General features: G+C 42.8%; 1 protein-coding gene across 3 annotated transcripts in view; it reads left to right on the forward strand.

Annotated features, from left to right (window-relative positions):
• NEURL1B (neuralized E3 ubiquitin protein ligase 1B) overlaps positions 1–23,099 on the forward strand; it is a 66,980-nt gene that overhangs the window by 36,140 nt on the left and 7,741 nt on the right. For 2 of the 3 annotated variants that reach the window (XM_030212451.1, XM_030212453.1), the window contains exons 1-3: positions 6,808–6,868; positions 9,784–10,344; positions 20,789–21,496. In XM_030212451.1, coding sequence (XP_030068311.1) covers positions 6,832–6,868; positions 9,784–10,344; positions 20,789–21,496 — 1,306 coding nt within the window. In that variant the 5' untranslated portion in view covers positions 6,808–6,831. Of the gene's footprint in view, positions 1–6,807; positions 6,869–9,783; positions 10,345–20,788; positions 21,497–23,099 lie in introns of those variants that run through there. The other variant, XM_030212452.1, reaches the window with a different exon arrangement.

The following is a 23,099-nucleotide window of genomic DNA, read 5'->3' on the forward strand; positions in this document are numbered from 1 at the left end:
AGCCTGACATCCCAGCACCAATTATAAAGAACAAAATTACAGAGCATGTACATAAGCATAGATTAATGAGACAAAGCCAACATGGGTTTAGCCAAGGGAAATCTTGTCTCACCAGTCTACTACATTTCTTTGAACGGGTGAATAAATATGTGGATAAAAGTGAGCCGGTCGATATTGTGTATCTAGATTTTCAAAAGAAATTTCACTAAGTACCTCAGGGAAAAAAACTCCTGAAGAAAGTAGAAAGTCAAGCGATAGGAGGTAATTTCATATCATGCATTAAAAACTGTTTAAACGATAGAAAACAAAGAGTGGGGTTAAATGGTCAGTATTCTCAATGGGGATGGGTAGATAGTGGGGTTCTGCAAGGGTCTGTGCTGGGACCTCTGCTTTTTTCACATATTTATAAATGATCTAGAGATGAGAATAACTAGTGCGGTAATTGAATTTGCTGATGACACAGTTATTCAAAGTTGTTAAATTGCAAGAGAATTGTGAAAATTTAAAACAAACTGGAGAAAATATTTCTCCACTCAGTGTGCAATTAAACTCTGGAACTCGTTGCCAGAGAATGTGGTAAAAGTAGTTAGCTTAGCAGGGTTTTAAGATTTGGATAATTTCCTAAAAGAAAATCTATAAGCCATTATTAAGATAGACTTGGGAAAAATCCACTGCTTGTTTCTAGGATAAACAGCATTAAAATCTGTTTTATTGTTTTGGGATCTTGCCAGGTACTTGTGACCTGGATTGGCCACTGTTGGAAACAGGATACTGGGCTTGATGGGCCTTCGGTCTGACCCAGTATGGCAACGCTTATGCTCTTGTGATGCCAATAAGAACTGACGTAAAATACAGATGTTTGTCAGTTATGAATCCTAGTTGGGTTTGGAAGCATTTGCATCTTAAAAACAAACATGCAGATTGCTGCAGACCCCCCACTGCCTGCAATCAAATGCCGAAAGTATGACTGTACCGATTTTTTTGTTAACCCCTCTAATGCCAATGTAACTATTATCTGCCACCATTTTTACTTAAAACGCTTGTCCAAGTAGTCATAAGTCTCTGTGTATTAAATTAGGGCTTCACAGAGTGCTAGGAATGATTCCTTATGTGGTTTGTGTTAAGAATGTGTAAGAACTCTGCACCAGCGGCGCCTGTATTGTGAGTATGTGAACTGAACATAAAAGCAAATCCCTTCTACTGACGTACACCTGAGTTTACTGATGTTAGCTACCTCATTAGAGGGTTATTAATAATAGTTCACCTAGGTGGGGGAGGCCAAGTAGGCATCTGTGTGCTATGAAATACATAGGCATATTTTCAAAGCACTTTGGGAGGCTAAGTTCCATAGGTTTCTATGGAACTTTGGGAGGCTAAGTGCTTTGAAAATGAGCTTGTTACAGGGTCCCTTTTACAAAACAGCTGTAGTTCAGACTCGAGTGCGTACCATTTCTGGCGCTCCAGAATTTTTTTTTGTAGCGTGTTGCTGCATGCTGCTCAGTTACTGCGAGAGCCCTTAACACCACCTTAATGGATGGCGGTAAGTGCTCCCTGCCACATGGACACACGGTAAGAGTTATCTTACTGAATGGCCTTTTTTTTGTGTGTGTGTGGAGGGGGGGGGGGGGGGGGGTTGCATTTGACCCGCTGCGGTAAAAAGGGCCCTGATGCATGGGAAAAACAGCCCTTGCCGTAGGGCCCTTTTTCCCGCAGCTTAGGAAAAGGACCTCATAGTAATGTAGTAACACAGGGCCCGATATTCAGCCGGCCGCGGGCAATGCTTTTGCTGTGTCCACCGCCGGCGTTAAACTGGATATTCAATGGCAGGGGTGATATGATACAGACATTCAAATATTTGAAAGGTATTAATCTGCAAACGAACCTTTTCCGGAGATGCGAAGGCAGTAGAACGAGAGGACATGAAATGAGATTGAAGGGGGGCAGACTCAAGAAAAATGTCAGGAAGTATTTTTTCACGGAGAGAGTAGTGGATGCTTGGAATGCCCTCCCGCGGGAGGTGGTGGAAACGAAAACGATAACGGAATTCAAACATGCGTGGGATTAACATAAAGGAATTCTGCTCAGAAGGAATGGATCCTAAGGAGCTTAGACAAGATTGGGTGGCAAAGCCGGTGGCGGGAGACGGAGATGGTGCTGGGCAGACTTATACGGTCTGTGCCAGAGCCGATGGTGGGAGGCGGGACTGGTGGTTTGGAGGCGGGGATAGTGCTGGGCAGACTTATACGGTCTGTGCCAGAGCCGATGGTGGGAGGCGGGACTGGTGGTTTGGAGGCGGGGATAGTGCTGGGCAGACTTATACGGTCTGTGCCAGAACCGGTGGTGGGAGGCAGGGCTGGTGGTTGGGAGGCGGGGATAGTGCTGGGCAGACTTATACGGTCTGTGCCCGGAAAAGGACTGGTACAAATCAAGGTAAGGTATACACAAAAAGTAGCGCATGTGAGTTTATCTTGTTGGGCAGACTGGATGGACCGCGCAGGTCTTTTTCTGCCGTCATCTACTATGTTACTATGTTTCCAGCAACCAGCATTGAATATCCAGGTTTCTTTAACCGCTAAAAAGTTAACCGGTTCAGCCAGTATTCAGCGCTAACCGGTTAATGTTTTAACGGTTAAAAATAGGTCTGCTATTTATGCGGCTTGTTTTAACCGCCAAACTTAGCTGGTTGAGCGCTCAGTATCAACATAAGGAATGTAAGAATCATTCTTGGCACTCTAACCGCAGTATTTGGTGGATGATAACCAGTTATTTCCCACTGAATATCTTCAGTTAGGTGCCAGTATGCTATTTAACCAGTCAGTGGTCATGCCTTGAATACTGGGGGAGATAGTAAATGATAGCAAAGAAAGATCTGAACGATCCATCCAGTCTGCCCAACAGTCACACTCGTTATCAATTCGTGACCAAAGCAGCAATGACTGTGATATTTTATTTATTTATTGGGATTTATTAACCACCTTTTATGAAGAGATTCACCCAAGGTGATGTACAGTAAGTACAGGTTAACATCAAACTTGCAATTTTGTTAACTTCATAATAATAGTAAAATGTACAAATATAAACATAAATACAATGAAAGAGGGAAAACTTGAAACAGCAAACTGAGACCTAATAATAGGACTACCATGAAACAGGATCAAAAAATACATATTTAACAGCACTGAGCTTCAAATAACAGAGATATATTGTAAGCATAATAATGATATTTGTCCTGATTAGATTGTAAGCTCTGTCGAGCAGGGACCGTCTCTTCATGTTCAAGTGTACAGCGCTGTGTACGCCTAGTAACGCTATAGAAATGAGAAGGAGGAGTAGTAGTGTATAAAATAGTTGATCATGGTCTTTCTTCTATATTTCTGGGATATAGACCGTAGAACTGCACTCGACACTGTTCTTACGTTCCAACTTCTGGAGTTGCCATTGAAGCCCAGTCTAGTCTATCCAAATTCGTCTTGTCATTTGCAGGACATAGAACGTAAAAGTCTGCCCGGCCCTGTCCTCGTGTTCCAGCTATTGGAGTTGCTGTCAAAAGCCTTCTCCAGCCCATCCTAAACCAGGTTGCCACATACGGGACACAGACTGTACAAGACTACCTGGCACCAGCCTTAGCGCCACTCGACACATCTACACACATGCAGCCATTTAAGGGTTTTTTTTTTTAATACCATCTATTTTCTAATTAAAGATCCTGTGTTCATCCCACACCTTTTTGAATTCTGTCACCGTTTTTGTCTCTACCCTATACCTCGGGAGGGCATTCTAGGCATCAACCACCCTCTCCATGAAAAAGTATTTCCTGACATTACTCTTAAGTCTGCCACTCTGCAACCTTGGCTCATGTCCTCTAGTTTTACCATTTCCACGTCTCTGGAAAAGATCTGATTCTATATTAATATCTTTGAAGAATAGCAGGTTGTGCAAGATAATCACAAAAATCCAAAGCAAAAAGGAAGAAATTCCCTAAGGATTACACACCATCAACAACAAGAGTGTAGGGGGTGAACCGTAAAGAACCTTCTAGCCAAGTTGATGAGCAAACGAGTCTTTATTGACCACCACAATAGTAAGGGACCTGACATGGGGCCGTGTTTCAGTGGACAAAAACTGCCTGCTTCAGGGGTCTCAACTGCACAAATGATGCAAATAATGTCCCTATGGGGTTGCTGTTATCAATAAAAGGCCAATCCTCATGCAGAAGGGCTGAGAAAACTGGCAAAATAGTGTTACCGATGTCTTCACTGCTCACCAAATGCTGAGATCATCATCTTGGCTGGAAAGTTCTTTTTGGTTCACCTCTACTCCTTGGTGCAAGATAATCAGCAATGCTATGCATTTGTTCAAACGGATGTTTGGGTCGACATTTAAAAAAAAAATTTGAAAAGCATGTGCCAAAAATGCACGCCGTGCGCAAGCACGATCAATCGCGAGATTAAAATTTTTAATTGTTCACGTACCTAAATTACACATCTGCATCATATCTCCCCCTGTCCCTCCTTTCCTCTAGGGCATACATATTCAGGTCTAACAGGAAAAAACCAAAAGAGGAAATTATGATCTGCAGAGAATATCAAGCAGAAAACACATTTCTAGGGTTGACCAAACTTCATTCCACTCGGTCTCAAACATACATTGCCCGAAGTGGCCACATTTCGCCTTCCTAGAGGCTGCATCAGGGGCTTGAACTAAAATGTCACAAATTAAAAATCAAAATTTATATAAAACATAATCAGATCAAAAATTATAATAAAAACTTATAAATAATAGCTATATATCTAATACATACGATTGTTAAAACTAATAGTAATTCAAAATCAATACACATATATATATTAAAACTTCTTTCCAAAACATGAGTCTTACTGCACATAAGCAAATTAGTAAAATTAGATCATCTCAGCCAACACAGGTTAGTCGAAATAGAACAGGTTATAACACTGGTTCCCAGACTTGGTCCTGGAGGTAGCCCAGCCAGTCAGGTTTTCAGGATATCCACAATGAATATTCATGAGATAGATTTGCCTGCAGTGGAGGCAGTGCATGCAAATCTCTCTCATGAATATTTATTGTGGGTATCCTGAAAACAGACTGGCTGGATGCCTCCAGGGCCAGGTTTGGGAACCACTTGGGGTATAATAACAAATATAAGCAGTTTAATACATAAATATATATGAATGAATAAAATCACATACTGAAACATAAAAAGGGGGCATACCCACTATTAGGGTCCCATAGCGCACATACACCTAATAGTAGTAATTCCAAGACAGACAAATTCAGTGGCAAACCTAAAAATAGCCAAACAATTAAAAAAAAAACTTAAAAAAAAACCCAAACCAAATAAATGAAATATCAATAGAAGCTAGAAGGGCAGAGGTAAATACTTACAGATACCAAAGAGAGCACAATTGCAAAGAGATTTGACGTCATACGCAGCATTCAGACATCCCCACACAAACTAGCAGTTATTTATTCTACTGATGATGAAGAAACAGCCTAGGATTGACAAAACAAAACTTCCTATTTTCACTCCCTAGGCACCTGAATATACTAACTTGACCTGACCTTAATATCAAATTGTATTTGTTTCCATACCGGTCTTGGCGATCGCCTTACGGTAAGATGTAAGCCACATTGCATTGCTAATTTTCAAAATACCACTAAGAAATAAGCTCAAAAGCACTTTGAATATAACCTAAAATTACATAAAAATCTTCTATAACCTAATATGAATATACTAGGAAAAAATGCCCGTTTCTGAGGGCAATGAAACGGGCGCTAGCAAGGGGCCCCCTCCCTCCGTCCCTCCGAGCTACTTGCCTTGTTAGTTCGCTGTGGCGTTTCAGTTTTCGGGCCTCGAGTGTCATAGCTCCGCCCTCGACGTCATGACGTTTTGACGCGAGGGCGGTGCAGACACTCCAGGGCACACCGGATATCTCGGGCGCCTCAACTTCCGTGGAGGCTTCAGAACGTTGGGGTTGCCTTTTATATAGAGAGAGAATCAATTAGTCATCTTAAAGGAACAAATCATGTACATAAATTCTACATAGAGATGGACTTGTGATATCCAATATCTGCTAGAACACAATACAAGTAATCATCTTAAAAGAAACAAATCATGTAAATAAAAAGATAAGATAATCTTTCCAGAAAGGTGGATGTGTGGAACAGCTTCAAAGCAGAGGTGGTGGAGATGAGGGTTGTATCTGAATTCAAGAAGGCATAGGACACACATGGAGGATCTCTAAGGTAGACGAATGTACGACGGACAGACTGGATAGGCGATGTGGTCTTTATCCGTTATCATTTTCTCTGTTTCTCTGTAAATACAGGCCACATTTTCTTAATTGTTTTTTGTTCATGGTCGTTTTTCAGTTAAATGGTCCTTAGCCTTCAGTTAGTTTGGCACAGACATTCCTCAGGTACTTCTAGAGCCCTATTTACGAAGCCGCGCTGTAGCACGCGCTAACGATAGAGACACCCATTATATTCCTGTGGGTGTCTCTAGCGTTAGCTTGCGCTAAAATGTTTGCTTGTCTACAACACGGCTTAGTAAACAGGGCCATCAGTTTGCTCGGGTGGAGTAAAATGTTCCCCTTTTTGGGCCTTTAATTTTTCTTTTAAAGTAGAGAAGGAACCCAGTAAGAGCAGAGAGGTGTGGCTTTTTTTTTTTTTTTTTACGTCTGTCTCTTGAAAAATGTCAGAATTGAAAATAGCCTTTCTTAATCTTATTTTCCAGCGTCTCTCTTTTAAGGCCCTGAAGGAGCAATTGGATCTGTGTTTGTACTGAGATGTTTGAGGGTGGAAAGTGTCCAAATGTTGCTGATGAGGCGCGACCTCTCCCCTGTGCCTGGTATGGACACGCTTATGTGTATTCTTGGTGCCAGCGGTCCCTCAGAAGCTGAAGGCGTTGAAGTGCTCTGCTTGGTGTGAAGCATGATCCTTGCTCTCATGTCTCAAATGCGCAAATGTGGCTGATGCTCAAGTTCAAACCATCTGATAAATGTTTCATGCTATGGTCTGCTATATTTGGTCCTTTAGTGCATTGAAAAAAAACAATCCCCTTTGTTAGGAAAGGGCAGCTTCAAATCATTGTTAACTTAGGTAATTTAGTACTGCACTTAACAAAACCCAAAGGCTCCGACTGCTTCAAGTGTGCCGGAGCAAAAGATAAGTGTTTAAAGTACTTTGGGGATGGGGTTGGCTAGGGGGTTTCCCTCCCCCAGCTGTTGCATTATTTTCAGATGAGCTCATGTTCTTTAGATCAGTGGCCAGGCAGAGTCTGCTTTCATGTTTCATCGCTGGCCCCTGGTCCCAGTAACGGGGGCAGATTTGGGACTTTTTTTCATTGGTTGGATGATAAGTTGATGGTGAGTATAGCAGGACAGTAATATCTCGCTTTTCTTGGGCTGAGTTCTCAGTCATGCCATGAGAAAAAAGGTCATATCTTGAGGGTCTGGCAACTAGGTAATGAAATTTGTAAGTAGGAGATGCATTAATTCCATCTGATTGCAGCTGTATTTAATGAGTATTTCTTAATAATTTTAGAAGCGAAGCTACCTGGCTCCACAGGGGTTCTGCAGCATGCAAACTTTATCACATACACAATTGCAACAATGAGAGGGATTATATCTATTTACTTATTTTTTTTTACAATCATTTGATGTACCATGCATCACACATGAACGCGCACTGCTCAGCAGTTTAAAAGAAAGAAAGTACAAAGCTGTTTGATAAAGCCAAGTGAGGTGGGGAAGCTGAGCAAAGAGAACACAAAACAAAGGGGAACAGGAATGCAGACAAAAATGAGCACCCAGGGAGGAAGGTGGGAAGTAAGGGAACCAGCCAAGACTCAGCCAAAGGCCTGTGAGAACACCAGGTCTTTTCAGACTGCTTGGAACTAGTAAAGGTGACTCTTGCAGGATGTCAAGGAGGAGTGAATTCCATAGGTAAGAGCCAAGTTATGAGAACCCAGGGGCCCTGGAAACGTCAGATGAAGATGCAATTGGGAGGGGGGTGTTTAGAACATCTCATTGCCATTGGCCCTCTGTGGAAGGCAGAGGAAGGAAAGAGCCAAGATGACTTGGGGGAGGGGGGGGGGAGAGAGTTTTAGCTAAATTCCTTGGCCAGTTTTTTAAGTATGGTTCTCCTTAGGGATGGAGCCAGTTGAGCAGAATTACAATGTTTTAGATAAAATCTCATTGGCGATAGCTCTTTATTTTGTTTTTTTTAAACTACTAATAATTCTCCCTAGGATTTCTATAGCTTTCTCATCATAGCTTCCTTACCTACAGTCCCGAGCATCAGATAGATAATCTTGCAGAGATCTTGTTCTTGTTTGATGCACTGTTTCTTCTTCTTTCCCATCATATACATCTCTCTTGGATTTTGTGTGCTCAGAATGATTGACTCTGCCCTTCACCTGAATTGAATCTTAGTTCCCAAGCTATTGACTGTTCTTCACACTTTTCCAAGATTTTCCTATTCTACTTGGAACATCCACCTTGTTGTAGATCTTAGTATCATCTGCAAAAGGTAAACCTTTCCTAGTAACCCTACTGCATTATGACATCCAAAAATATTAATTGATCGATTGTACCTCACTTTCTTTGGCATAAAGACCATTTAACACTATCTTTGTTGCCTGCCACTGAGGACTCCTTTTACTGAGCGGCGGTAAGCCCAACGCAGGCTTACCGCTCGCTATACAGGAAGTACCGCCGGGCTACTGTAGCAGCCTGGCGGTACTTCCCACCCCTAGTGTGCCATCATTTCCAGTGCCACAGAATGGGTGGCAGTAAGGGCTCCTCCCCACCCCCCCCAAAAAAAATGGCCTCACAAGTGCTTTACTTGCCACCCGGCCATTTCCTGTAGGAAAATGAGACTTCCCTTTTACCAGCTGTGGTGAAGGGGGCCTCGGCGTGCGTATAAAACATGCGCTAATGGCAGCACCGGTTTTGCTGCAGCTTCGTAAAAGGGGCCCTCAACCAGTTTCTAACAGAGTTTAGCCATTCAGGATCCATCCTTAGACTGCTTAACTTGTTTCCAAGTTAATTCCAAGGCTTTACTCACAAAGGGTTCGATTGGGCACAGGTTTGAAAACTAGTAGTGTTAATACCAGTGCTTAAGGCTTCGTCACCAGCTCGTCTTTTGGCCTACATTTTACAAGATTTGTCAAATGTAAATCTTTATTTTATTCACCTCATGATTGCATCAAAAAGAAAAGGTGGGCATACAAGCTTATAGTTTTTGATAAATGACCATGGGGAAAGGAGGTTTGCAGGGGAATGTGATTGCATGAAGGACTGTTGGGGTTAGCGGAGCAGAACTGTTGCTTGAAATTGCGAGAAACCTATCAGAAGACCTGCACATTGCAAAGACCCTGCTACAGTCACCATCCTTTTAGATAGTTCTGTTTACAATTTTAACTAGCTTCAACATTGTAAAAGCCTATTTGTAGACACATGCTCAGCAAAGTCCTGTGGATATGAAAATAACTTAAGATTCCATAGCTGTGAGTTTATTAATATTCACAAGTTATAGATACTTGCTTGAGGTCAGGGACCACAATTCCACAAGGTCTTAAAGCTTATTAGTGTCACATAGCAGTGAATGGCAAGTCTCTTACTGAAGAAGAGCAAGTCAGTTGTTTAAATAATAAGCATTTGTATAATCTTGCACGGCTGATGACTGAAAGAAGCATTGATTTTTTAGTTATTTATATTGGACTTCACGTTGTTTTAATGGTGTGATTTATTTTTGTCACAGATACAAGTCAGATGACTCGTCCATTGTCTTGCCGCCCATACTACACACTGCCCAACACCAGCCATGAAAGGAGGTCAGGCCTCAGCATTACAGAGCCAGCACGCTTTCACTCTCGCATCAAGGGCAAGAACATTCGGCTGGACACTCACTCACGAAAGGCGTCTCGGAGGAACAGCTTCTGCAACGGAATCACGTTCACCAACCGCCCTATAAACCTGTATGAGAAGGTGCGGCTCAAGCTGGTATCGGTCCATCATGGCTGGAGTGGGGCGCTACGCTTTGGTTTCACCATTCATGACCCATCTCAGATGAGCTCCGATGACATACCAAAATACGCCTGCCCAGATCTGGTGACCCGGCCTGGCTACTGGGCCAAAGCTTTGCCAGAGAGGTTTGCACTGAGGGACAATATCCTGGCATTTTGGGCAGATCGGCATGGGAGAGTGTTCTATAGTATCAATGATGATGAGCCCATATTGTTTAACTGTGGCATTAAAGTCTCCAGCCCTCTCTGGGCTCTGATAGACGTTTATGGGATTACCCAGGAAGTGCAAATATTAGGTAGGTATAATTTTGCATCACTTTTTAGCATTTATTTTAACAGCAGTATAGAAGACTTGTCTCTTAACATATTCTCATCTACAACAATTCAATGCAACACATTCTGTGAGGCCAGCAATATATTTACTGGGTTAATATGTGAATTTTCACTTTCCAAATCATGAGTCCCTTAGATGTCAAGTAGTAAGAAGACCATAAAAACCATTTGTACCCAAAGTAGTGAATATGTGATTTGGCTGAGAATTGTCTCTCCCCCCCCCCCGTCCCTGATTGGCTGCAATTAGGCAGGGCTTTCATGGTGGTGAGGGGCGAAAATTACTAACATTGCTCGCCAAAGCTGTTAACACATTGTTTACTAGAATATCAGAAGAAAACAAGTGGGAAGTCGACTGTGGACTCCAGGAACGAGGACAACCTTGATACTTTAAAGAAGATTTATCAAAGTTGTCCTTCTCATTTCTGGAGCCCTCGCTTGACTTCCCACTTGTTTTCTTCTGCTACTTTTTTTCCATGGGATTTCCGAGTTCTCCACTTTGGTAGATTTCTGCTGGATCTTTCTTCCTAGAATACCACTCGTGTGTTTGTGATTGGCCCTCATATTGTTCATACTTCTAGCTATGGGAAAGAGAGGTTTTCTTGTGGGTGTTTTCAAGTCTGGGGGGAGGGGGGAGTAAAGCAGTGCTAAAATTCAAGTGTAGGCAACGCTAGATTGTATCAGCAGAAAGAGCAGATGGATACCTTACATGAAAATTTTGCATTTGCTATATTTTATTTTCTAATAGAGAAACAAAATGGGTAGTTTTTCTTTGAAAATTTGCATGAAGTACCTATGTGTAGTGTCATTTTCTATTAGGTCACTAGGTGGCGAGGCCATGTGGGCACCTATTTGGGGTCCATATTTATAAATAGTCATAGGTGCCAGTCTGTCTTTATAAAATTCTTGTACAAATCGTGGCTATAACGAACCAGCTCAACCATGTGAACATAAATCAACGACACCCAGCGCCTCTGAACTATCCTACACCAGAGCTTCATAAAAAAAGATGCAGAGGATTTCTTTCTAAAACTCATTTTACATGCATATACTGCCATGGATATGTGGGAAATCCTGCATATTATTTACCCCATAGTTTGCATGTTGTAGACTGTCTAAAAATGACCCCACTAAGAGAATTTCACGTCCAAGACAAAGTATAGTAAAGCATCTTCAATCTGAAGTTCTAATAATGGATTTCAGCCTGTTTTTCATTATCCCAGAAGAACATCTGTTGTTGGAACCTTCATGGGCTTCCAGAAAGACTTCCCACTATCAGAACTTCCATTGTCCAGAGAATTCCATTACCTGGGCCAAGCATCTACTATAATAATTTGTACCTCCAACGTTCTGAACCTGACTGCCAGGAAGTTGAAGCCCCGTTCGTAATGTCTGAAGCCTTCCGGTGACGTCACCGTGTTGCCTGGGAAACCACAACGCGACTCAAGCACAGGCGCTACGAGTTCGCACCACCATCTCCATCCCCTTCCAGTTCAGCAGTCCACCCGCCCCCCCCCCCGTATGTCACCCCCCTCCCTCTGTCTCTGTGGCCTCCGAGTGCAAGTGCCCCAGCCCTTCATACGTGGCAGCTGCTGTTTAAAAAGTTTTACCTCCTGCTCGGCTGGCAACACTCAAGTCAACCAAGTACAGACGCCGCTTCAGACAGGCTGTGGTTCGCTGTTCCTCTGGTCCCGCCCTTCTACAAACAGGAAATGAGGGTGGGACCAGCGGAACAGCGAACCACAGCCTGTCTGAAGCGGTGTGTGTACTTGGTGGACTTGAGTGTTGCCGGCCGAGCAGGAGGTAAAACTGTTTAAACAGCAGCTGCCACGTACGAAGGGCTGGGGCACTCGCACACTTCCTCCTTGCACTCGGAGGCCACAGAGACAGAGGGAGGGAGGCGCTGGGCGGCGGAAATCAGAGAGGGGGGGGAGGTCCTGAAACAAGAGGGGGGAGGGGGTGGGGGTCCTCAGACGAGAGAGGGTGAGGGGTCCTGGGGGGAGGAGGAGGGGGGTGATGGGGAAGTTGGAGGAGGAGGGGGGGGGTCGGGAGCGGGGGAAGAGGAGTGGGGATGGGGCCCTGGAACCTTTCTAGCGCCCATTTCCTTTCTGTTGGAAACGGGCCTCATTTACTAGTGTCCCATAAAAAAATGCTGTACTGTGGAGGTTAGGGCTCTTCAGCTTGGAAAAGAGACGGCTGAGGGGATATGAGATTTGAGGTCTACAAAATTCTGAGTGGTGTAGAATGAGAAAATCGATTTTTATTTTTATTTTTATTTTTTTTTACTCGTTCCAAAAGTACAGAGACTAGGGGACACTCGATGAAGTTACATGGAAATTTCACTGAACAGTTAACCTCTGGAACCCGTTGTCAAAGGATGTGTTAACAGCGGTTAGCATATCAGGTTTTAGAAAAGTCCATAGTCTGCTATTGAGACAGACATGGGAAGCAACTGCTTGACCTGGGATTTGTAGCATGGAATGTTGACATGATTTGGGTTTCTGCCAGGTTCTTGTGACCTGGCTTGGCCACTGTTGGAAGCAGGATACTGGGATAGATAGACTATTGGTCTGACCCAGAATGGCACCATTTGAATTTCGCTGCATATTATTGTGTAAGGCAGTGTGCCTAACTCCCACAGTGTGTATTTAACATAGTAACATAGTAGATGACGGCAGAAAAAGACCTGCATGGTCCATCCAGTCTGCCCAACAAGATAACTCATATTTGCTGCTTTTTGTGTATACCCTACTTTGAGTTGTACCTGTGCTCTTCAGGGCACAGACCGTATAAGTCTGCCCAGCACTATCCCCGCCTCCTAACCACCAGCCCCTCCTCCCAACCACTGGCTCTGGCACAGACCGTATAAGTCTGCCCAGCACTATCCTCACCTCCCAACCACCAGCCCTGCCTCCCAACCACCTGCTCTGGCACAGACCGTACAAGTCTGTCAGCACTGTCCCTGCCTCCCAACCACCAGTCCCGCTTCCCACCACCGGCTCTGGCACAGACCGTATAAGTCTGCCCAGCACTATCCCCGCCTCCCAACCACCAGCCCCGCCTCCCGATCTTGACTAAGCTCCTGAGGATCCATTCCTTCGGCACAGGATTCCTTTATGCTTATCCCATGCATGTTTGAATTCCGTTACCGTTTTCATTTCCACCACCTCCCGCGGGAGGGCATTCCAAGCATCCACTACTCTCTCCATGAAAAAATACTTCCTGACATTTTTCTTGAGTCTGCCCCCCTTCAATCTCATTTCATGTCCTCTCGTTCTACCATCTTCCCATCTCCGGAAAAGGTTCGTTTGCGGATTAATACCTTTCAAATATTTGAACGTCTGTATCATATCACCCCTGTTTCTCCTTTCCTCCAGAGTATACATGTTTAGTTCAGCAAGTCTCTCCTCATACGTCTGGGGATTGACCATGGGTGTGTCGAGGGCATTCCAAAACGTTGCGTGCATAGTTACAGAATACTCGCTCAGCATGGGCAGCTTGGGCAGCAGTGTTTAAAGCAGGTTTCAGCAGGCATAAGTTTGTCATGTAAAGTTTGGGCACAGGAATCGGTGCCAAGCTCAATTGTATACAGAATGTGCACCATTTATAGATTTGCGCTTAGTGCCGATCTTTTCCACTGCCCATCTTTGAGCGTGCTTTATAGAATCTGGGCCTTTGTGTGACTTTTCATAATGTCTTGTGGGTTTCCTGGCATCTAATCTAGTAGTGTCTGTGTTAAACAGGAGGTATTTCATTTAAATCACTACTGTGATAAGAGAAAGCATAAAATCATCCCTGCCTCATGCCACTGCTCTGGTAGAAAGTCACTTGTCACTAGGCTTGCACTATACACAAAGTAGGTCAGGGCAGGAAGCTATTTTAAGCGCCTCAGATTAGTTGCACACTGCTGCATGCAGTTTGGCCAGTAAAATAGCACATTGGAGCAATGTACTTAAGAAGGTGAGAGACTGAATTATTTCTGCATGCCATGGACCTTTACCATCTGCACAGCAGCACTGGCAGTCGGCCTCTCCCCCTGCTGGAGGTTACTCCTCTATATAGTATCTCTTAGAAGGACCACTTAGACCCTCTCAGGTTACATTCCACCACTATCACACAGGAGAGTGGGGTTCAGAAAGCTTGGACGACATGCTTATCGGTGCTGTCATTGGCTCTCTCAGATTCCAAAGTTTCCACAATATGTTTCTTTAAATTGCCTCTTACCTGGTACTTAGACCACAATTTATGTGCTTGCTCTGTGTTTCGTTGATAAAGGATGTTCCAACCATTTCTTTTCCTACTTCATTATCTGTGTTGTTAGACCCGGAATTACTACTTGGTTCTGTGCCTTAAGAATAAAGCAACATTTTCTTTGTATTCATGTAAAACAGGAACAATTCTGAGCATTTAGATGTACAGAGAGATGATTTGGTACAGCTGACGTAACTGTCTAACTCAACTGTTCAAAGAACCAAACCTTACTTGTTGAGTTCGTTAAATATTGTAACCAGATGCCACAGGACTGGCTGCATGAGGGTGGCAGGCCCTGCCTCCACTGCTAGCAGAAAGGTCAGAATCTGCAACCCAAAAAGGCTGTGACCATGGGAGGTCTATGGACGGAAAAACACAAAGCGTGGAGGGGAATCTTCAAGTACAGCAAAAGCAATGGACACAAAGAGCGAGGACAGGTTGAAGACAAAATCAGGAAGTCTTTATTGATAGCTAAATAACGACCCGACACGGCCTTGTTTCAGCATCAAAACCTGCACCACACTGACGTCATTGATGAGCTTTTGCTGCCACGGCATTTTACGGTTGAGCACTTTTCTTCTTCTATTTCAAGGAAGCCATATAGCTATATTTCTCTTGGTTCATTACTCAATGACAACATAAGAGATTTGTTTGACCCCTGATGCAGGCTCTGATGCCGAAACACGGCCGTGTTAGGTTGTTATTTAACTATCAATAAAGACTTCCTGATTTCCTCTTCAACTTGTCCTCGCTCTTTGTGTCCATTGCCAGGTCTGTGGACGGGTCAGAGGCATTCCAAAAATGTCCACAGTATATTAGAATGCTGGGGATGCCAGGGTTTACACTTGGTGTCAACAGGCACAACTCCTGGCACCTTAAATTTGGGTGCTGAAATCAGTACTCAGTACTGTTCTATAACAGGTGCCCATTATGAAACTGCATTGAGTTCAGGTTTTTTTTCAGTGCCATTTACTGAATCTAGCTCTATTTACATAAATATTGACAGTGATCAAACCAGTAGCAGTAGAGTTAAATCTGAGGCACTCGCATCTCCTAGACAGTATGGGCCGGATTCTGGAAATGGCACCCAAATATGGGTGTCAACAAAAAAAAAATCAGCACCCAGCAGTATTCTGTAAAGGGCGCTGGTTGCCAAATTCCACGCTCAACTTTGGGTGCGAGGATATCAGGTGGCAGTATTAATAATACTGCATGCGATTTTTCCGGAATGTCCCGGCCCTCCCTTGGGAGATACACTTACATGCCCAGTTGTAGGATAGCATGCAAATGTATTGCTGTCTCGGTCTGCCATTTCAGCGCCTTGCATCCGTTGGAACGCATTTCTGCGCTGAGATTTTGGCACTGAATTAGTCACCATTTATAGAATTGCCCCCTAAATCTTAAAAAAAAAATAGAAATTTCTCAAAGATATCAAGGCTAGAACTGAAAGATGTATTTTTCATTTTTTTTTTCTGGACTTGGAAAACGTCTCCCCTTTGTCTCCAGTTGGGGGTGTGAGTTGTGTCCTGAAAGAGAAGCAGTGTTTTTTTTTTTTTACATAGCATTTCAAGGAATCTGGGTCTTTTTTTTTTTTTTTCATTAAGCAGGAAATGACAGCCAGGCTACAGTATCTCTAGATCTAAGACAAGAGCTTTCTATGAGCGACTTGCTTACCTTAAAGCATTGTCTTTCTTTCATCTAATGTAGTGGGGTGTTTTGTTTTTGTTATTTCTGGGTTTGCAGTCTTTTGTGTGATAAACTTGCTTTGTGATCTGATAGTTGTACATTCAGTTCATAAAGGGAAAGTAACTGAGATAAGACACGTTCACGGTAACAAATGCAGTCAGAAGCAAAGATTTTTTTATAACGATGAATTATAGTAAAATCCGATCTCTGCCAACATATATTTATTTATTTGTAACATTTGTATCCCACATTTTCCCACCCAATAGCAGGCTCAATGTGGCTTACATAATACCGTAAAGGTGATCGCCAAGTCCGGTAGATGTTAAGCAAATACAATTTAAAATAAGGGTTAGGTAAGGTTAGAGTAAACAGGTACAAAAAGGGACAAGGAAATAAAGGAATATATAATGTACAATGTGATGTAAGGTATTGATGCATTGCAGAGTTGAAGCATTTTAAGTAGGGCCAGTAGGGTAGGCCTTGCACAACAGGTCTTTAATGATCGCCTGAAGTTTTGATGGTCGTGAATCGCTTTCACACTCTTTGGTAGTGCATTCCACATTTGTGTACTTAAGTAAGAAAAATTGGATGCATAGGATGATTTGTATCTGAGTACAATGCAGCTTGGATAGTGGAGGCTGAAATAAGTACGTGATGCTCTGGTTCTGTTTCTGGTTGGAAGATCTATCAAGTCAGTCATATATCCTGGGGCATCACCGTAGACAATCTTGTGTACCAAAGAGCAGATTTTGAAGGTAATGCGTTCCTTGATTGGGAGCCAGTGCAGTTTTAATCGGAAAGGTTTAGTGCTATCGAATCGTGTTTTATCGAATATCAGCCTGGCAGCTGTGTTTTGGGCTGTCTGGAATTTCTTCAAAATCCGTACTTTACATCCCACATATAATCCATTGCAGTAATCTGCGTGGCTCAAAACCGTTGATTGTATCAAGTTACAGAATATTTCCCTCGGGAAGTAAGGTCTTATACGTTTAAGTTTCCACATAGAATGAAACATTTTCTTTATAATGGAGTTAAGATGGCTATCAATAGTAACACCTAAGATTTTGAGGCCATCAGAAATAGGAAGAGAATAAACAGGAGTGCTTAGGGTTGTGGGTTTATAATTTTTGTATTGGAATGAGAGGATAAGACAATGTGTTTTTTCGGTGTTATTTCAGTTGAAATGAGTTAGCCCATGAATCCATGATGTTCAGACAGCGCGTGATTTCATTGGAGATTTCAGAAAGGTCATGTCTGAAGGGGATATAAATTGTGATGTCGTCTGCATAAACGAACGAGTGAAGTCTTTGACTGGATAAGAAGTTGGCCAAAGGGGACATCATTATATTGAAGAGTATTGGTGATAATGGGGAACCTTGAGGTACTCCACAATGTCATTCCACGGTGATGAAATGTTTGTTTTTGATTTTACTTGGTATGTTCTGGTGGTTAAGAAACCCTTGATCCAATTAAGTATATTACCTCCAATCCCGAGGTGTTCGAGTAAACCCAAAAAGTATACTGTGGTTTATCATGTCAAATGCGCTCGACATGTCGAATTGGAGGAGGAATATACTTTTACCTATGGCAATTTCATGTTTGAATTTAGCTAGAAGAGTAACTAGTACAGTTTTCGTACTATGGAAGGGGCGGAATCCTGACTGTGATTCATATAATAATGAGAACTTGTCCATATATTCCATTAGTTGTTTGGACACCATGCTCTCCATCAATTTTACTACTAGTGGGATGGATGCAACTGGGCGATAATTGGTAAGGTTGTTCGATTTTTTTTCTTTGTATCTTTAGGTACTGGGGTAAGTAGGATGTTGCCATGTTCTTCGGGGAAGAGACCCTGTTGGAGCATGTAATTTAGATAAGATGTAAGGTCTTCATTGAAGCAATTGGGGGCAGATTTAAGTAGGTAGCTGGGGCAAGCATCCAATTTACAATGTTTATTGGAGAATTTCCGAATCGCTTGGGTAACAGATTCAACAGTGATCAGAGCAAATTTATTCCAGTAACGGTGAGCTGGGTATTCTTCATAGGTTGGATTCAGATCATTGATGAAGTTATCATCAAAATCAATGATGTGTTGAGGAAGTGTATTACGTAAATTTATTATTTTTTCCCTGAAGTAGTTGGCAATTTCATCTGCAGATGGGATGTCTGTGTTATTTGTTGTGGTTTGAGTGGTATCTAGTAACTTGTTTACTAAATGAAATAATTTCTTCAGATCTTTGTAGTCTGATCCTATTTTAGATTTGTAATAGGATCTTTTAGTTCATCTTATTGTATATTTGTATTTTCTTTGTGTTTGTTTCCATGCATTAAGTGTATGCTTGTCCTTAGATATTTTCCATGCTCGTTTGAGTTTTCTGGTTAGTGTTTTGAGCTTTTTTAGTTCATCATTGAACCAATGGATAACATTATGTCTTCATGAAATTCTTGTAATAAGGGGAGCAATTTCGTCTAATATCCTACTACATCTATCATCCCAGTCAGAGAGGTAATGTGTGGAATCCGTTCGAGCTTTCCATTCATGTTCATATAACCTTGGAAGTCCTTTAACAGTGGTAAGCCCAATGTGGGCTCGCTCAAAGGGAAGTACCACTGGGCTACTGCAGCAGCCCAGTGGTAGTTCCTACCCCCCAGCGTGCGTCATGTCTGACGCTACAAAAATATTTTTATTTATGTAGCGCCGGTGTGTACCTAGCGGTAATCTGCCTGGTTACCACCGGGTTAGCATGGGAGCCCTTACTGCCACCTCAATGGGTGGCAGTAAGTGCTCCACACACCCCCAAAATGGCCGTGCGGCGAGTGCTTCACTTGCCGCACGGCCATTTCCTGAAAAAAAAAACAAAGACCTGCCTTTTACCAACTGCAGTAAAAATAGGGCCTCGGCACACATCAAAAACACACGCCAGCGCAGGCCCCCTTTTACCGCAGCTTTGTAAAAGGGGCCATAAGTTTGTTATAAGCAAGGTTTTGTGTTTTGCAAGGGTTTCGTAGGTAGAGGGATTGGTGCCCTTCTCCACTGCACTGCAAGATCATCATATTATGCCTTCGTGAAACCGAGTATAGTGGGAATTTAGAGCTGAATGCTGTTTCCATATTGATTCTTCCCACTTTGTCAACCTAAATTAATAATTGCTCTTCATGCACTAGACCCCCTCCCCTCCATGACAGTACAGAGTGTCATGCCCAGGTTCTGCTATCCAGGTAAGAATATTGCAGTGTGATCCCAGAAATATCAGCCATGTAAAACGCAGCCTGTTCAGTCTTAAAGCACCACATTGTTCATCTGCTGCTCTTGGTGTATAGTTTGGTACAAGGTTGCACATAAGCACAAAGTCCTTGCTGTAAAACTTTGAACATTAACCCCCAGTTTCTACATAGTGCGCCTCAAGATCTGCACCAATTCTGTAATGATGCGGATAGCTTTATTGGCTTAATGAGTTCATCAGTGTTGATACAACTCTTAAGCAATAATGAGCACTAATTGGCACTGATTAGAATTTACGCACACAACTCGCTAAGCGTATTCTGTAACGAAGTGCACCAGACTTCTAATGTGCGCAGGCAAAAAGGGGTGTGATTATGGGCAGGGAAATGGGCAGTCTGAAATTTATATGTGTAGTTATAGAATATGGCCCAGTGCGCGTAAATCTATGTGTTGAAACTTATGCCACATTTTTGTTGTTGTAAATGGATTTGTTTAGTTTTAGGCGCTGAGATATCAACCAAACGTATTCTATCATTGGCAGCTAAATCTAGGCGTCAGTTATAGAATACGCTTAATCTGCACTTATTTCAGCGCCAATATTTTAGGTGCCATATATAGAATCTCCTTCTAAACTTGTCCAGGAAGAAGAAGGGAATCTCTAGGTCACAAATTGTATCTGAACAGTAATAGCTTTTGGTGTGCCAACATAGTTTCATTCTCATTCCGCCAACTGATAGTGCCTGTGGCTTGGTTTCTGGTGAATTTGTCTTCTGGAAGAGTTCCAGATGGGGCTTGGCAGCAGCGCTGGTCCCTATAACATTCTGCTAATGTTCCTCAGCCCTGCCCTTGAGGAACAACGACGGAAAACTTTACAGCAATACTTTTTATTGATGACAATTCCCACAACCATAATCAACAATCTGAACAAATATGCAAATTTAACAAAAGTCACTCTGCCATCAACTTTTCAATGTTTCATAAGTAACCTTAAATCAAACCAACTTGCTGCATAAGTCGAAAGCTAATACTCAACAACAGAACCCCTCCTCTCCTTTCCCTTCCCTTCCCAAATACGAAATGCAAAAGGCATAGATCTATATTAGCATACATCAATGCATTAAGTGTGTAATAACGACGGAAAACTTTAAAGTTGGTCTGTGAAAGACAGAGAAAAAAAAAGGCTTGGTAGGAACAGAAATTACTGAGGGAAGCTTAAGCTAATGAGTTGTTTTGTTTGTTTCTTACAGATAGCATGTTTGCGGACACCATGACATCAGCCCGTCTCAGTAGTGCGCGACTCAGCACCTGCCTTCCACAGAGCAGCCATGACTCTGCCAACTTCAACAATAATGAACTAGAGAATAATCAAGTGGTGGCCAAAATTGCCAACCTGAATCTGAACAGGGTACCAGGGCTTTCAGTAGATACTCATGTGATACCATGCTGCCCTAATAGGCGACTCCGAGCACAGGGCGGCTCTGCGTTTTTGGACACAGACCTACATTTCCATCATATTCGGGGGCAAGACATCACTCTATCTCAGGATCGGATGGTGGCAAGCACCAACTGGCAAGAAAGCAGTAGGACTTTGGTATTTTCTGATCGGGCTTTACGCATAAATGAAACACTTTTTGTGGAAGTAGGACATTTAGGACTGCCTTATTATGGGTCGCTTTCATTTGGCATCACTTCCTGTGATCCAGGTACTTTACGGACCAATGAACTTCCAGCTGACCCAGATTTCCTCTTGGACCGAAAGGAATACTGGGTTGTTTACCGAGGGTTTTCACTTCTCACCAATGGTGACGTCTTGAACTTTTCAATTTTACCGAATGGAGAGGTGCACCATGGAGTCAACGGAAGCAATCGGGGCATGCTGATGTGCGTGGACACCTCACAGTGTCTCTGGGTATTCTTTTCTATCCAGGGAGTAATCAACCAGCTTAAAATACTAGGTAAGGAAGGGACTCGTATGGAAGGTGAGAAAATTATTTGTGCATGGAGAGATGCTGAACTCCCAGAACAAGACTTCAGCAAAGATGCTGAGAGTCTGAAGTGTGACAAAATTCAAGCATGCTTAAAACTGATAGAGACTTTACCAGCAGGATAAGAGAGGTGGGGAGTGAAAACCAATAGAATTTGTGATAAGACAAGGGTAGGTAAAGGGTGTCCCCTGTAATCAAGTACCAAGTGGTGAATGCTTATGGGGGATGCCACTTACCTGACAGTTTTTCTTGGCAGTGGGGTGGTTTAGCCATTGCCTTCCTGCTTCCTCAGTCATCTTCCCTCCTCCCCTTGCCCACCAAAGCTAAGGCCAGGTTTTCACTTACTGACCAAAAGTGAATAGATGATGGATGTCAGTTGACCAGAGGCTGAGTCCTTGACTGAAATCCCAGTGCAGAATCTGAACTCAGGTCGTGGGCCTAGTAGGCAAGTGACACCTGATTTGCACTGTGAGGTCTCCTTAGACAAGGTTGGTGGCAAGTACAGATTAGCAGGCTGGATGGACCAAACAATCTCTGTCTGCAACAGCTTCTGCATTTCTAAGTAACATTCTTGACATATGAGACTGCAAGGGGCTGCCTTTTCTTGCTTCCTGCTAAAGACATGCAGAAATTTTTACTGAATGAAATTTCTGCTCTATATCTCTGAAGGAATCCTAATAAAAATTGCTCGGTATAGATTATACAATCTGGTTTCTCAAATAAGCCACTTTTGTGACTCTTGACTCCTCATGTTGACTTGCTGAAGTCCGTTAATTTACACCATCAGCAACTGCACACAGAGTAACTAAAATACATTAAAAGCAAACTGGGATGAATTTCTGTTTTCCAAATGTCATATCTAAGGCAGTAGGAAACTATTCATTATCAGAAGGGCATAAATGCCAAAAGAAATAGTGATTTAAATACAAAAGTAATGATGATATCCAGGTATAGGATGGCATTCTTGACCCCTCTTTTGTGGGAAGCTGGATGTTGTCTGTTCTTCGTAGCTGTGGGAACCGGGTTCCTGAATAAACTGTTACTGACAGGATAACATAAAACATGTACCACGGTCTTTAGCTTCTTTTAATAGCCTACTTCACCCAGGGTCCTTTGCACAATTCCCTCCACTTCATAGAATGTTGAGAGAGATTGACTTTCCCTTCCTTCCCAAGGATCAAATCCAGTGGTGCACCATTCGTGTGCCACTGTTTGTTTAGTTATCTTTGAGAGAGATCCGGCCCTGTGTTTAAATAAACTCACTCATCCTCCCAGGTCTGTAGCTCAGATGTTTGTGCTCAGAGCCCTGCAGGAATTAAGTGGCTCAGAGATGTGGGGAGAGCTTTTTTTTTTTTTTTTTCAGTACTCTGCTGCACTGTAAGCGGCTTTGGGGAGGGGGGTGAGGATACAGGAGACACAAGCTCTTAGTCATGGAGCACATAGAAATGAATATGGAAGTGAAAAGTAGAGGTTGTAAGTTACCTTCAGATCTGGGGAAAAGTATGACTGCCTGGTTATCTCAGCATCAATGGCATTTCCCACCAAACCACAGCCGGAAAACATCCAGGTCCTA

The sequence above is a fragment of the Microcaecilia unicolor genome, chromosome 8, assembly GCF_901765095.1.
Source record: "Microcaecilia unicolor chromosome 8, aMicUni1.1, whole genome shotgun sequence".
Classification (NCBI taxonomy): Eukaryota; Metazoa; Chordata; class Amphibia; order Gymnophiona; family Siphonopidae; genus Microcaecilia; species Microcaecilia unicolor.